This window comes from Diospyros lotus, chromosome 14, assembly GCF_014633365.1.
Source record: "Diospyros lotus cultivar Yz01 chromosome 14, ASM1463336v1, whole genome shotgun sequence".
Classification (NCBI taxonomy): Eukaryota; Viridiplantae; Streptophyta; class Magnoliopsida; order Ericales; family Ebenaceae; genus Diospyros; species Diospyros lotus.
In genome coordinates, this window is record NC_068351.1 from 33,439,066 (window position 1) to 33,455,673 (window position 16,608).

Genomic DNA, 16,608 nt, shown 5'->3' on the forward strand with positions numbered 1-16,608 from the left:
CTTCCTGTTCGTGAGTACGATTCCTTACAATCTTTGCGAGAGCGACTTGATGACTTAATTAAAGATCAGGTATTTTGTTCACACATTATATTTTACAACTTAATATAGCTCGTCATTGAAATTCTGAAATATGTGCAGATCATATGGACACCATATAAGAGGCATCGTGCACAGCACCCACTGCATGAGATTGCGTTCTTCTTTGGATGTCTTAAGTGTGGAGGGTTTTGCGACAATTTGGGTTTATGCAAAATATATCTCCACCTCCATTATCCTCTGTTGAAGCCAAGTAGGGTACAGCTACGACAACATATAAGGTAATTTATGATTTTATTAATGATAGTTGGATTCGCTGGGATTTTCACTTATTGCCAGCACACCGACGAGGTGAATTTGTCCAAGTGCCATAGGAGTGTAGTGAAGACTACTTGATGTGGTATCATCGTATTATGCATTAAGTCATACAAAACCTTGCACATAGATCCGGATTTGATAGAGGTGATAAAGATGGAGTGACCATTGCTAATGTGGTAAGATTTTGTAATTGTAATTTTTTTTAAATACATTATGTTTAATTTTTTATTTTTAAAATAATTGTGTCTTGTAGCGCATCATAGCATCACTGTCTCTTCTTAGGCGCGTCATATCAGGTGGATCCACTTAGGATGTAGATGCGTGGAGACAGACATATCTTCAAGTATATGAAATTTTAACTATTCCTATTGGGTCTTCTTCTATTGGGTCTCATGCATATACAGTATCTCGCAGAGCGTCTTCTAGTGTGGTACGAACACCGACGATGATTACATTACCTCCAGCATCGATTATAAATTCACCACCTACGAGTTCAGATCCACATCATTCAGTCCCAGACCCTCATCCAGGGACAAGAAAAAGGACCGATAGAGATTATATTTTTATTGTAGTATGAGACTATCTGTATTTAGTGCAATGTTAGTAATTACTCTTTCAGGATGTTATACTTTATATAGTTTAGTTATCATGTGTTTGTTATTATTTATGTATTTTGTATTTTGCACAGTTATATTGGTATGTATGTCAACCTTTTCCCTTTATTGAAAACGTATATCATAATTAAGTTGAAACATAAAATTGTGAAAATAATAGTCACAAATAAATCTTAGTGACAAATTTTTAAAAAAAATTAAATAATATCTTTTTCTTAATGTTTATATACGAAAGCCTTCATGAAAAAACCTTGGGATTAAAAGATCGTATAATTTTTTTTATTTTAAGTAATTGACTTAGTAGTTGTCACGGTATTTCTATACCTTGCTTATGGAAATTATTAATTTATTTAATTAATTACTATATTTGTCATTTGAAAGGCTTAATTTATGCCTATGGCAGTGTGTGAAAAGAATAGTTTGTTCACCATGTCAAATATAGAATCATTAAGATTTTCCAACTAGAATATAATATATGAAAACGTATTATATAAATTTAAAGCTCACGCCATGAAATTAAATAATTAAAGGTCTATCCTATATACAAAAAATGAAATATATATATATATATATTAGAATAAATTACACTTATCACATCCCTGGACTTACTGTAACTGTGCAAAATATTATTCTACTTATTTTACAGCTAATAAGGTAATGGATAATTGTGTAGATTGACTATTCCCTTAATTCATTTAATTGTATATAGTTTAGTTATCATGTGTTTCTAAAATTGAAACTCCTTTATATCATAAACTTTAATTATGGATTAATTAATCAAATACATTTTGTGGCAAATAAGATATTAGTGCAATATAATTTACAAAATAAAATACGAAAATATATACAAAGTATAGGAATGCTCAGATATGGGCAACAAATCACCACTTCGGTAACTCAAAAAATAAGACCACCAAATCCCAACGAAACACAGGCCTGAATCACCCAACTGTCCTCCTCTCTCAGCCGAAAGCATGGCTAACATACGTAATGGGCTGGGCTTCTCCATCTCTTGAGCAAATGGGTTTATGCCCATTTCTCCTCTAAAGAGATAGTAAATGGGCTTATGGACTTCAAATTGGGCTGCCAATAAGTGGTGATATGGGTTAATATTTCAATCACGGGCTGAAGCCTATGAAGATTAAACTTGCCCGAAAAATCATCATCACCTTGGGCCTTATTCGGAAACACAACTTAAGAATCATGTGTCAGATAAATAAAAAACTTCCTGTGTTGCGACATCTTGACCAACTAGAGATAAAAATGCCTGAATTCTAGATATGTATGGCATTTCCCAATCACGTGCATTATCACATCAAAATTTGTACCAATTCGACGGGAGAAATTGATGAGTTTGGCTTAAGGAATACCTGATAAATGACATATATAACAAAAATTGTTGTTAAAATAAATATATGAATAAATAATTATATAAACAAATAAATAATAAAATAAGTAAGAATACTTGCACAAAATGACAAACATTCACAAATTCCATAGTAATCATCCTGTGTTGTAATGTTGGAGGCGGGATCGATCTGAGTGGAAGATATGTAAGACACTGGATTTGTGACAAATGCACCAATATGACATTGTATTTTGAAGAAATTAAATGGCCCATGTCAAGTAAAGTCATCAAATGCTCACACGGTGCAATGTCATCAAAGCAATACAATATATGTAGTAACTCATCCACACGCATGTCTGATCCATATAATTTCGTATACATCGCACGAAAAGATTGCAATTCTCATATCAAACTAAAACGAATATCTCTCCAACTGTGCTCACTCATACCAAGTAACCCTGCTTTTGCGCGAAATCCACAATGTTCATCTGATTCTACATTAACAATACTATGCGTGAACGATTGTATTTGTGGTGGGAAACAATCATCATACCCCTTGAGTCGATTGGTATTTCTCTTCGATATCCATGTTGTTAGGGATGCACTGTCTTGATCAGATTGAACTATTTCAAACAAGAATGGATCACGTTTGGTGGATGTATCAACCTGAATTTTCTTCTTCGATGCTGGCTTACCCTTCGTCCTAACTCTCATGGTTGGTGGCTGTAGTGAAGTCGTGTTTGGATTAACTATTTATCTCAACTTTTGCTTTAATATTAGCTTCACTGGCTCTGGTTCTGAATAAAACATTTTATATATATTCACCATCTCTGGCTCAATCGTTACCTGCGATGGCACACTGTCATAAGCTGACTACATTACTTGCAACATTATCCAATGAATATGCACAGTTGACAAAGGAATTGATCGTCCTTGTACTATGAACTCTGCAATTTCACATGCACAAGGTAAACCATATGTGGTTCTAATCACACATCCACATGAAACTTTGTCTATCCCAATTTTATGAACAAGCTGCAATTGCACTAGCACCATATTCAATGCACTTTTCGATATAACACCTCGCAATTCTCTAAAAATTACTGGCTTGAAGTTATGTTGCACCAACGTTAAACTTTTTTCAAACGACCCTTAATCTCTACATGTTGCAACTCAATAAGACTATTGATAATTGTCCATGATGACTCTAAGTCACCTTGAGAAGATCCAAGATGTCTTTTCAACTTTGCATGTGCACTCTCAGCCCTGTTCGTAGTAACGTTGCCAAAATGCATTATTCTATTTGTCTATGCTGCAACAAAATTTTCCTTATAATCACTCAACCATGTCTTTCTCACATAATTAAGTGCACCCTCATATGCATGATACTCACGTGTTAACTCATATAGACGACGTTCATACTCATCATCAGTCGAAGCAAAAACAACCAGGTTTCAACTTAACATAAATTTCTCCCATGTCTTCTTTCTATCAAACAATTTCTTACATTTGGCGAGCACATTTTTTGATATATGCCACCTATATAACAAGGTGCTCGTGGTTGGAAACACTTTCTATATTGTATTCATCAATCCCAATTCTCTATCAATTACAATTACTCCTGGATACGTATGAGTCATTAGACTCTTTAATTTCTCCATTGCCCATGTGTAATTATCCTTATATTCATGATCCATAAATGCGAAAGCAATAGAAAAAGTTAGCTTAGTTGACCTCACACCAACAATCTCTAGCAGTGGATACTTATATCTATTAGTTTTGTATGTACAATCCATTATTAACACATGAGGAAATGTTTTAAATAACTTTATAGCCATCGGATGAGCCCAAAATAAGTATGTGATACAATCTGATAATCTATCACTTCTATGCCACTCCACATAATTACAATCTTTCAATTTTTTCATCAAGTGTTGTATTTGTGATCGACTACCTTTATTCATGACTCTATATCTTTGTTGTGAATTATATATAGTTTTGATGGTACTCACATTTTTTTCATCTTTTGCCTTTAACGTCATCAAAATATTTCTAAGCTTCACAAGATTGTTAGACATTGTTATCATAATTTGTTTCCCTTTCTCTGTAAGTCAGCCAGCATATGAATGATCTTCAAGTTGAGCTGCTAGTAAATGGTTGTGCAATCCACATACAACCTTCAACATTCAGTGTTCATTTGATAATTTAACACCAAGTAACTCAAATGGATAACCACACTTTTTAGAACCTGTCGTCCTACGGTTTGTTTCTCTTATTGTCTCATCTCCTTCTTCTTTTTTATGATTTATACTTTCCACTCCGTTCACAAGCAAGACGAACTCTAGGTTTTCTTCCTATACCCCCAGATTCAGAACTCTTTATAACAATAACCATTCCATTTTCTTTTCCAACTGTCTTAACCCATTCAATAAGTGTTTCTCTATTACTAAAAATCTCATTACTAACAAAAGTTTGACTAGCATCAAAAGATACGGCATTCTCATTCTGAAAATTCTCTATATTTTGATCATCAAATCCCTATTATCAAAACAAAAATAAGATACATAAATTAAAAATGCACTTTAAACAAAATAAAATATATAAATTAAAAATAATAAGATTATATTAATTTTAATATAAAATAACTCAATTGCGGGTTGGGTTCGGTTCCGACCAGTGCGGGTTGGGAACCCAAGGGTCTCCCGACCCGCAGCGGTTGGGAACCCAAGGCGATCGGGGAACCCTCGGGTTCCCGACTGCTATGAGTCGGGAGACCCTTACTGCTACCAGTCGAGAACCTAAAGGTCCCTCGACTCATAGAGGTCTAGGAAATCCTATCGACGACTAACAGTCGGGGAAGCTCGATTGCAAAGCTCGGGTTATCCGATATTCGGCCTTGAATCTAACTTTTTGATTGCATTTTCTAATCATTCTTAGCATTTTCATGCAACAATCCAAAATTGGAAATAAAATGAGTTACCAAAATATTTACCTGTTGTTGGTTTACGGTTTGCGCTTCATTGTAGTTCACGTGCTGTTCATTGTGCACGACCTGTTGCTTATCATCTTCTCCATAAAATTCTTCCCATCTCATCAATTTTTTGATATAATCATCCATTATAGAAAAGTAGAAGAATAGAATTAAAACTAATAGAAACAAATCAGAACAAGAAGATAATCGCTATGAAGAAATCTTTAGTGAAAGTGATCGCACACAAATTTTCAGTGAAAGTGATCGGCTATGCGAAGACTAAATAAATAAAAAAAAAGTAGTTGGGAGAAAGAAAGTTGTTAGGTAAGGATAATAAAGATTTTTTTAATGAGGGGTAGTTGAGGCAATAGTTAACCGAGCTTATCCGGCTGCCAATAGAATTTTTCTTAAAAGAGAGACATTTTAATGTTATAAATTCGTTATTTTTTTCTATGGTCTTATTTTCATGTATCTGCTTGGCTTTACTGGCACGGTTCACAGTGAACAGTCCACCCGCGTCACATGACTCATTATATGTAACCATGAAGGCTCCCCTCTCTCTCTCGCTCTCTCTCTTCTTCCTCTTTCTCTCTGCGTTTTGGAGTTCCAGAGGGGCAGCTTCAATGTCGGAAGAAAAAAGCAACCCAGCGCTGGATCCGGATCTGGACCAGCCGGAGAATCCGGGGCTGGAGCTGGCCCAGTTCGCGGCGGGGTGCTTCTGGGGCGTGGAGCTGGCGTTCCAGCGGGTGGAGGGCGTGGTGAAGACGGAGGTAGGCTACTCTCAGGGCCACGCGCCGGACCCTGACTACCAGCTGGTCTGCACCGGCTCCACCAACCATGCCGAGGTGGTCCGGGTCCACTTCGACCCCGCCCTCTGCCACTACTCCAATCTTCTCTCCGTTTTCTGGTCCCGCCACGATCCCACCACTCTCAATCGCCAGGTAAATTAATCTCTCTCTTCTGTCGAACGGCCCGATTCTGTTCGCCAAAACGCCTGAATTAGGGTTTCTGGTTGAGGCGAATGGTCACAACTCAATCTGAATTTTCCTGAAATTAGGAATGAAAATGGCCCCAATACGAACTAGATTCATGTTTTACTCATAGCCGGTGGATAATATATATATATTTACAAATTGCAAAACCAAGGATTGGTGACGAGATATCTGGTATTTTTGATGGAGTAGGGCGGCGACATCGGGACGCAGTACCGATCGGGAATATACTACTACAGTGAGGAGCAGGCTGGGCTGGCGAGAGAATCGAAAGAAGCGAAGCAACAGGAGCTGAAGGATCGGCTGGTGGTGACGGAGATCCTTCCGGCGAAGAGATTTTACAGGGCGGAGGAGTACCACCAGCAGTACTTGGAAAAGGGCGGCGGCCGCGGCGGCCTCAAACAGTCGGCGGCCAAGGGCTGCAATGACTCTATCCGATGCTACGGTTGACAAAGCCAAGTTCCCCCTTTTCCTTTAGTTATTATTAATATTAATATTTAATAGGCACAACCAGGGTTCGGTGCACCGAACGGAATCAAAGATGGTTAAGAAAAAGTTATTTGTAGTTCTTGCGTTACACGTGCAACTGTATAATATACTTAAAATAAGCACTTCTAATACTTGGGTCCTCTTATTTCTACTTTATTACAAGTTTACATTTGTGCAGTTGATTCAAGATGTTATATATAAAAGACTCCATTTTCAATTAGAGTGGGATGTGACATAAAATTCAAATCAAGATTAAGTCTAATCTAATCGTTTGAGTGGCTAAAATCTAAATCTAAATGCAAGTGTGTTGAGAAGGTGTTCTTTTTGTATACTTCTTGAGAAGTATTTGAAATTTTAAAAACACCCTTTTCTTGTGTTTGATTTTATGTTTCTAATGATGGACCCTTTTTTTAAGTACCTAAAGAAAACCTTAAGAGTAATCTAAATTTAAGATTAAGGTTTGAAGGGTCGTGTATGCTCGCTTCAAGACAACCAAAACAAGTATTAAGGCGGGCTTGAGCCCAAGCTCACATTTAGCTTGTCTATCTATTTGTCAAGTTCATATATTAATAATATTTTGATGATGATGTCGATAATAAAATATTAATACAAAATTTTAATTATATATCAAATATTCGAGGGATCTCTTGTGTAATATTCAAGTAAATTCATAACTACTTGAGTAGGAGACTAATAGGTATTCGGGTGAATGGAAAGTAAAAAAAAAGATTGTTTTAATTATCTTTCAAACCAACACTAGAGTTATCTTCTATTAGTTATCGAGTATAACATATTTGGGGTTACTTAAATCAAGTATTAAAACAAGTTAGTAAGACTTCAATTAGGTATCAGCTTGTTAATCTTAGACAGCTATGTAAATTATCTAATCGAGTGTTCAGAAAGTCTTCGAGTATTTAAATAAAAACTCGAATGAATCATATTCTGCAATCAATTGGAAACAAATTCCATCCTCATACCTCTTGCTTTTGTTTGGCTTTAACCAGCAATTGGTCTTGTTTCTGCCATATGGATGACATCATAACCAAACAAATTTGATTGAGAATGTCTACAAAAAAAATCCTCAATAGCAATAAGTTTACTAGTGTATGCCAGTTTCAGAATCAGGGATCTGACACAAGGGCCACAAAAAAGTAACAATAAAGAGCCAAACACATGATCCATGTTATGGAACTTATGATCTTACAAAACCGAGACATTGAAGCAACAATAGCATGGCATCATCAAATTCTATAGTAGGCATCAAGAGTTAACAAATTAACATGGTAAGAGAAACCCAATAAATTAGAACCTAAAGGACTGTAAGTTTACAATCAAAACTTGCTATGACAAATACTCTAGATCATGATTTGAGAAAATAATAGGCCACTAAAATAATATCCTAGACTTTTATCACTCAAATCAACCATGCCATTGGAGCAGATGGTGATGTAAGCTTAGAATGTAAAAAGGTTATTTCCAAATATGGAGATCTGATCTGGAAATTTTTACCAAGAGGAGTTAGTTGGTTGCACTCTTATTTATTTATTTTTTCTATAAGTTCTTCATATTCTCTATTTATAAGCATGCATGAAATAATTTCTTACATTTTTCAAGTATTTTTCCACTGCCAGTAACAAACCAAAAAAGTATGTGCCAATATGGAACTTTGTCCATACAATCAATCATGGGGTTAAATCTTTCTTTCTTTCTTTCTTTACACATTCAAGATTATACACAAGCATTTAATAAACCAATTTTGAAAACAGTTATAAAGTGTGGGAAAAAAGGTGAATAAATAGAATATTTTTAAATTTGTCAAAAAAATTTATTTCAAAAACTGTCAAAGTTCATGCAGTGGAGCTATTGAAACTGTGGTGGGAAGGAAAGACTCAGAAAGGGCTTCCAGCTGAGGACACTGCACTTTCTTTGAGATGACTGTCTTCTGGATCCAAGTTGAACTTAACAAAGATCTAAGGTCAAATATGTTAAAAGAGGTAATTTCCTTTCTTCTTCTTCTTCTTCTTCTCTCTCTCTTTTTTTTCTTTTTTTTTTTTGCTACAACAATGATATTTTTATAATTATTATTTACTTTAATTCTTAAATTTTTAATACATAGTTTCTAATAGTCATCCTATTAGAAAAACACCTATTAAAGTGGTTCATAGTTGTAAGAAAAAATATTAAATAAAATCTTAATAATCTTTTTATACAAAAAATTTATAAAAACATCATTTTTATTATTAGTATTACTCTTGTGAAATTGCATGTGATAGCTGCCCAATCCAAGTTTATATCCGGCAAGAAAAAGATCTAACATGAAGAAGTCTATATCCAGCATGAAAATGTTAGGCTTCTCTAGATCACAAGAGGACAAGCGATTGATTGATTGTGCATGTGTATATAATCTAACAAATCATCACAAGGTACCACAGTTTCTTCCCGCAGATATGTATGCCAAATAAGTCGGACAACTATCATATTCAAAAGACCAAAGGGCTGGCCGAAATTAAAAACCTCTGAATTGACTATATAAGGTTTTTGAAGAATGGTAAAACATTAAATTACAGTAATCAAATTCATTAGTACTTTTATCAAATAAATACATATTAGTAAGTTATATGCTTTCATTCATGTTTAAATGGTTGCTGTCCAACTAGGTTAAGTGTGAAGGGATTCAAATATTGAAGGCAAAACAAAATGAACTTGGAACCAAGAACCCTATCACAACCAAAGAAGACAAGGTCAAGTAGTTTTCATGATTTTCATGGGTATAAATGTGTAATTGACCAAATACTAGACTCCTCTCGGAAGGCAGGACCAACCAAAACCAAGTGGAGATTGCAACGCAAAAAAGATCATGGTTTTAGTTTCTTCTGTTGCTTCTAACCAAGGCCTCAACTGTGTTGGTGTTATTAGCTAGGTACATCTCCCCACTACTAATGTCTTCTTTTTTTTCTGTGAATAACTCCCCCTACTACTACTGTCATTCTAATGCAAACATATTAATGCAAGAAGAATGAAGATATTTTGACATCAATTGATGCAGCATATAGCGTGTGTATGAAAAAAATACACCAAAATAAATCCTTAAAAGAACAAATTTCAATAGCTGAAACTTGGCTTTTAAAAAGACGCAAAAACTAGACTGTTTTGCTAAGAAAACCCAAATAGGTTGTTGAAATTTGATTGAGAAAAACTTGATTACAAACTCTAAATCCTAGACATATTTATAGTATTTGACTAATCCAAATCCATCTAATATTTGTAAACAAAACCCAACTAAAATCCTAATAAAAATAAATTTTAAATAAAAGTCAACTAGAATCCTAATAAAAATAAAATCATAATCAAACATGAAATAGAATTCTAAATCAAGTAAAAACATTAAGTAGAATCCTAAATCAAGCAGAATCATGAAGTAGAATCCTAAATCAAGTAGAAACATGAAATAGAATTCTAAATCAAGTATAATTCTAAAACTTAAGAAGTATTAAAATATTGTTCCGGCGTTACTATTCTGGTAATACTGTTCAGGTTTGGTCGGGTCAAACTTGGGTCAGGTCTTGATTGGTAACCGCATCATTTACCTCCATTTGAGAAAAAAATCGACCTCAAATTTTGATCTGAGTAGGACAAATTCACGTTCGGCAAATACAAAGAAAGATTAGCCACTTTGAATGTTTAGAAATACCCATATGATTAGGCAAATCTACAACATAAGTATTGTCATTGGTCTTCTTTGGAATCTTATAAGGACCATACTTATTTGGCTTGAACTTGTTCTGCTTTCCTGCTGAAATCCGTTCCTTCTTCAAGAATATCATAACTTCATTTCCAACTTTAAATACCTTGTGCTTCCTATGCTTGTCAGTTGTTGCCTTGTACTTCTTATTTGTGCAACTTTTGCTTGACATCTTCCTAAACCGCTTGAACTTTTCTAATAAGGGAACATGAGCAAAGACATTCATCCCCTTCTTAACCATATCTACATTGGCATGGGTCTAACTATCGCTGTGTTTGTTGCCTTCTGCCTCTATTGTATTATTATTGTTAGATTGAGAACGTTGAACATTCCATCCTGAGCACTTCTCTAATCTGGTAAATCTTATCACAGGTCCTTCTCCATTCATCAGTTTTCTTGACTCCTCAACAGCTTCCGAATTCATCTGTAGATTTTTCTTGCTTGGAGAAACATTCTTTTGCAACTGTTTCGAATAAAGGCTTATTCCATGACTACTAGCAGTCTCTCCATCACTTAAAATATTAATGCTTGAATCCTCCTTTGGTCTAAGCACTTGATCAGGTATAATAGCAGCTACTATAGTATTCTTAGTTTTAGAATTTAATTTCAGATTAATACCAAAAGTAGTTGCACTACCCGAGTTAACTATCATGGGAGATTCAACACCCCTTTCCACATAGAGACCCGTGTGATCATCTTGCTTTTGCAATCACAAAGGTGAATATGTTCCTATTGCCTTCGATTCAACCATGCCAGAGCTTGAATAAACTGTAGAAGGATCTACTACCATGGCCTCCATCTTGTCACGACCCGAAATCTGGTATGTCATGGCCGGCACTAATCCCTAGGCCCAGCGGCCCCAAAATGGACTAGTAAGCCTCTTCTCTAGCTTGATTTGAATAAAACAACATTACTGACAAGATATAGAACATGAATAAAATACCAATTCACCTTCTAACATAATATCTCAATATTTCATATACAACAGCTGTACAAAATAAGAATATCTATCACACTGCTGTCAATAATACATACCCGATCCCGTATCTTGGGCCCTTGGCACAATTATGTGCCAACAAAAATAAAGACAAAACATCAGACTCTACAACACGTGTATGTCTCCACAGAGCATCATATAATACATCCGGAATCAAAAGAGGGTATGATATTATACCAGAAGATCTGCTGGACCAATAATCAAAAGGAGAATTCCCTAAAAATATTTTTAATAAAACGAGGTGAGTCTTGTGGACTCGCGAGTATAAGGTATGTCATGCCCACTAGGAGAGTATACAATAAAATGCTAGGATGATCATCATAAGTATAATAACGTAATAACAGTATAAACAGTGGAAATATGAACCATAAGTTTAAATAATTTGAGATTTCAAGGAAAGCTTAGTGTAGGAAAAATAGGTGCCTAAAGACAACCCCCATAAGTTGTTCCCTAACCACCTAAGTCCCCTATACTTTTGTATGAGATACATGCACTGATTCTGAGGACACACTAGTAGAAACTGGCCTAACGCCTATATACACATGCACACAAGTATATATATCGGCACATACATCATCATCACACAATATCATCATAAAGGCCCACGTGATAGCAGTGCTGAAACATACTATCCGTGTCTCTCATGGCCTTGGCATGCCAAGCCTCACAGTACCATGATCTTTTCCTGCTGTGAGTCACCAGGGAATCTACTAGTTAGTCCTCTAATAATAATGCAAATGATACCCTAATTTATGCACAAGTCATAATCATTTATCATTTCATGTGGTGTCTAAAATACACCATATCATTCAACATTTCACATTTTCAAAACAAGAAATCAGTTAGGGTATCTTTCTGTTTATGTCTCTCCCAGTAGGATGAAAATATTTCATGCAAGTTAGAAACATTTAAGGGTATTTTTCTATAATCCGCATATAAAAATCATGAACGAGTTATGCATATAAAAATTTATACAAGTTTATAATATTTATGAATGAAACAGTATATACGTGCATAATATAAGGTAAACATAACATATCCTGTCTACTCGCCTGGGAAACGATGACTCAAGTTCGAGTCTGAGGAGAAGATCGAACAAAATCCTGAGAATCTGAGCCTACAATAAATAGAATGGGGTGTCACATTTAGGTAACAAGAATAACGACGTAATGAAATTACCGGAAATCCTAACCATTGCCTAACACCCTGAATCGATTATTTGGTATCTTGGCCAGCACAATATTCAAATCTGGCGTCATGGAATTCGTCGAGCTAAGCCATCGACTACGTCATCATGTCTCGCTTTGCTTGCTACGCGTAAGTGTATAGTGGAACTACACACCCACTTATAGGCTGCAATATCATAATATATATATATATTTACCCATAAACTAGTTTTCTTTTAATATAAATAATATATTTTTTTATCTAAATTCCTCATTTATCAAAAATACATACATATATATATATTTATAACTAAATTGATAAATTTTTTTGAAAACTTAATAATTAATTAATAATTTAATAAATGGTTTAAAAGGAATAAATTGCAATATTCTAGCCTCAAAATAAAAGGAATCCATCAGAAATCAGGATTCGAAATAAACCCACGTCATCATCATAGGCTAGCCTAGAACGCACTTGGGGTCAGTCTTACTCGGTCTTGAGTCATCTAATAGGGCTTCGTCCTTAAGATTCCGATCAACAAAATGACTCGCCAATCATATCGCCAATTCTAGGAGACCTAAAGAGAACCCAAATTAGATCAACCTCGATATCCTGAGTAAGACCAACCTAACCAAGTCATCCTAGGTCCACGGACAAACGACAAGGGAGAACAAGCCGAGTGGGCTAGCCCAAGGGCTGCCACAACTGAGTCAGTCATGCCCAACGCATTGGGCCATCCTAAAACCCAATCGGGCCCCGCCATTCTAGGCTAAAACCTAACCCGACATGCCCAACCCCAAAAGCCCTCATTTCCTTTTTCCTTATATTTTATTTATTTTTTATTTTTCTTTTCTTTTCTTTCTTTTCTTCCTTTCTTTTCTTTCCTTTTTTCTTTTCTTTTTCCTTGCCATCAAACTGCCGCCGCCGGCGATCGCCGCCGGCCGACCAATATACCAATACAAAGCCCTCGCCACGAATAACAACATATATTAAAATGAAACCAATCGGACGGTCAGATCTTAATAGATCTGAAAATTAATTTTCGGCCAAAAATAGGGGCAAATCTGGCCGTCGCCGTTCGCCGGCCGCCGGCCATTTTTTCGACGATCAGAAACTATCCCGAGGTGCGCAACACTAAGGAGAGCAACATACCCAAAAATGAGAAAGATCGGACGGCTAGATCTTTGTAGATCTAGAGTCAAACTCTCGGCCAAAATGGATAAACAAACTGCCAACGTCGCCGGCCACCGTGGCTGGCGATTTCCGGCGATCCAAGACCGCCACCCAACCCCCTCAAGCAAACCGACCAACATATCCAAGAATCAAAGAAATCCAACGGTCGGATCTTCGTAGATCTGACCTTAAACATTCGGCCATCAAACCCCATCGCGCCTCAACCCATATTTCACGAAAACAACAAGAAAAACCGAAAAGATGAAGCCAAAGCACTTACCTCCTTGTAGATCGGGGGCACTTTAACGGTGAAAACGAAGTCGGATCGTCGATCGAACGGTCGGATTGCTCAAAATAGCCAAAAATCCGAGAGGGGAAATGAGAGAATAAAAGAGAGAGAGAGAGAGAATAGTTTCTGTTTGGGGGGGGGGGCTGCCGAGCGCCTCCCCCTTTTCTTTTTATATTTTTTTGTTTTTTTTTATATATATACATATATTTTAATTAAATTAATTAATTTAGTTTTTTTTTTTTTTTTTGGATCTTTACACATCTCCTTTATAGTTGCACATCGATCAGAAGAAACACCACCATCCTTGGATAGTGAAGCAATGCCTGAGCCCTCAAGATTGGAAAATACCCTAGTATGAGTCAACAACCTTGAAGTTTCTGTCGTATTAGCAGCATAAACCAAACTTGAGTTTGCAAACGTGGAGGTTGCTGGGACAACATAATGTTCAAGATCAAGCTCCAAACTCAACGAAAAACCATTTTTTAGTTTATGCTCATCGTTTCCCCAATGGTTGTGTTGCTGTGCATTCCTCCTAACCCCTTTACCACTAGGGTTGGCTATCATACGACCAAGATCATTCTTATCGTCGCTATCATCCATCATTGGTTTTCTAGGATTAATGAGGACATGATTAATGTTTAGTCTTCCCCGTTTAACATAGCCAGCTTGATTCATGCCATTAATCTGGTTCCGATTATCCTTAACTTGTTGTAAAACGCCCAATTGGTTGCGGATTCGCTCCAATTGCTACTCTATTGTCGAGTTATTTCTTGTTGTTCTTAGATTGCTCTCCAAACCGCAGGCAGCCCTCGATCATCGTCACAAGGCTGGTTGCTATCGTAACCATCAAGATTGGCCATCTAATTGATTGATGAACCGCTCTAATACCACCTGACACAGCGTGTAACGTGTGTGTGGAAAAAACACACCAAAATAAACCCTTGAAAGAACAAACTTCAATAGCCGAAACTTGGCTTTTAAGAAGACACAAAAACAAGACTATCTTGCTAAAAAAACCCAAATAGGATGCTGAAATTTTATTGAGAAAAACTTGATTACAAACTCTAGATCCTAAACATATTTATAGTATTTGGCAAATCCAAATCCATCTAATATTTGTAAACAAAATCCAACTAAAATCCTAATAGAAATAAATCCTAAGTAAAAGTCAACTAAAATCCTAATAAAAATAAAATCCAAATCAAACATGAAGTAGAATCCTAAATCAAGTAGAATTCTAAAACTTAAGAAGTATTAAAATATTGTTCCGACATTACTCTTCCGGTAATACTATTCTGGTTTGGTCAGGTCAAACTTGGGCTAGGTGTTGATTGGTGGCCACATCATCAATTCTCCGCCGCGTGGAGAAAAGTAGAATTAATTGGAACTAAGATATTATCTTTCTATTGGATGGATCATGGAGTGTCTTATCACTTGTGCTTCTCTGATTTGGGACTAGCCAACTAGCAACACATAGGGTTCTGAGGGTGACCTTATGAGATGAGGAATCAAATCAACAGATTAGTCCTCACCAACCAATTCCAGCTAGAAAAGTTGATTCTTGCTTTTTCAGAAAGATCTCCAGTGGAGATTGTACCTATTGCACATCTTTAGGAATCATGACTCATGAGATTCCAACAAAAAGTAATTGTCAGCAGGGAGGCCAAGACCCTTTCGGATAATTTACCTGACCAAGATCTAACATGTGCCCAAAGAAGGATAGTTCACTACTACATGAAGCGCCCCGACCATTACATATTAGATCAGCAAAAAACAAAGCTAATTGATCCATATTTCTAAAAGTTTTCAATGTCTTCAGTAATGACTTATTACTGTTTAGAGCCCCTTTCGGTTTCTAGCATCTATATTATTGAAAGAGCATTACCTTAGAATCTTGGATAGCATGATCGTTTTGAGTATTGAGTTTCAAGGAGTAATTAAAATCTTATCACGGACAGTATTCAACAGGTTGAACCTAAAACACATTGCACATTTTTAATAAAGGGATTAGACATGCAAAAACAAAGGATGAATTTTGATAAAAACGGTAATGTTGCTCCCCTGTAATCAGAAGAGCACAAATTTGAGTTATGAAAACAACCTCCTTGCTAAAAAGAGAAGCAAAGCTGAATACAAATATGATCATCTTCTAACCTTCACAAAAGAAGTGCCTAGTGCATTGAAGGACATATGAAGACGGGTAGTTCTAATCTTTCGAATCAACCTGGTTACTTTCGGTTGTGGATTCAGAGAATTAAAGCATATATAATATAAGCCATAGAATCTAGACATTTTAGTTTAATGGGAGAAACAAATCAATCTTTACTACTTTCCTAGTAGTTATTTCTCATGATTTGTGGCCAAAAATAAATGTTTGTCTTGGCTTATAATTATATATTATGCAGCTCAATCTAAGTATAACAAGTTTAAAAATAATAGAAAGGATTACACTTAGTATCCATAAAGCCTCTT

General features: G+C 35.9%; 3 protein-coding genes across 4 annotated transcripts in view; 2 read left to right on the forward strand and 1 right to left on the reverse strand.

The window, feature by feature from the left end:
• Positions 1–16,608, reverse strand: part of LOC127791146 (RNA-directed DNA methylation 4-like) — a 56,675-nt gene that overhangs the window by 35,212 nt on the left and 4,855 nt on the right. The window lies entirely within an intron of this gene.
• Positions 1–16,608, forward strand: part of LOC127791143 (BTB/POZ and TAZ domain-containing protein 1-like) — a 53,371-nt gene that overhangs the window by 13,249 nt on the left and 23,514 nt on the right. The window lies entirely within an intron of this gene.
• Positions 5,765–6,899, forward strand: LOC127791147 (peptide methionine sulfoxide reductase-like). Its single transcript, XM_052320957.1, has 2 exons — positions 5,765–6,228; positions 6,472–6,899. The coding sequence occupies exons 1-2, from the start codon at positions 5,830–5,832 to the stop codon at positions 6,727–6,729; spliced, it is 657 nt and encodes a 218-aa protein (XP_052176917.1). The 5' UTR covers positions 5,765–5,829; the 3' UTR covers positions 6,730–6,899.

What these genes read in the sequence shown, in the direction of transcription:
- LOC127791147 (XM_052320957.1), top strand. Translation starts at nt 5,830, where the DNA reads ATGAAGGCTCCCCTCTCTCTCTCGCTCTCTCTCTTCTTCCTCTTTCTC. An exon ending in CCACCACTCTCAATCGCCAG is followed by an intron (nt 6,229 to 6,471) that starts GTAAATTAATCT and finishes TTGATGGAGTAG; the next exon opens with GGCGGCGACATCGGGACGCA.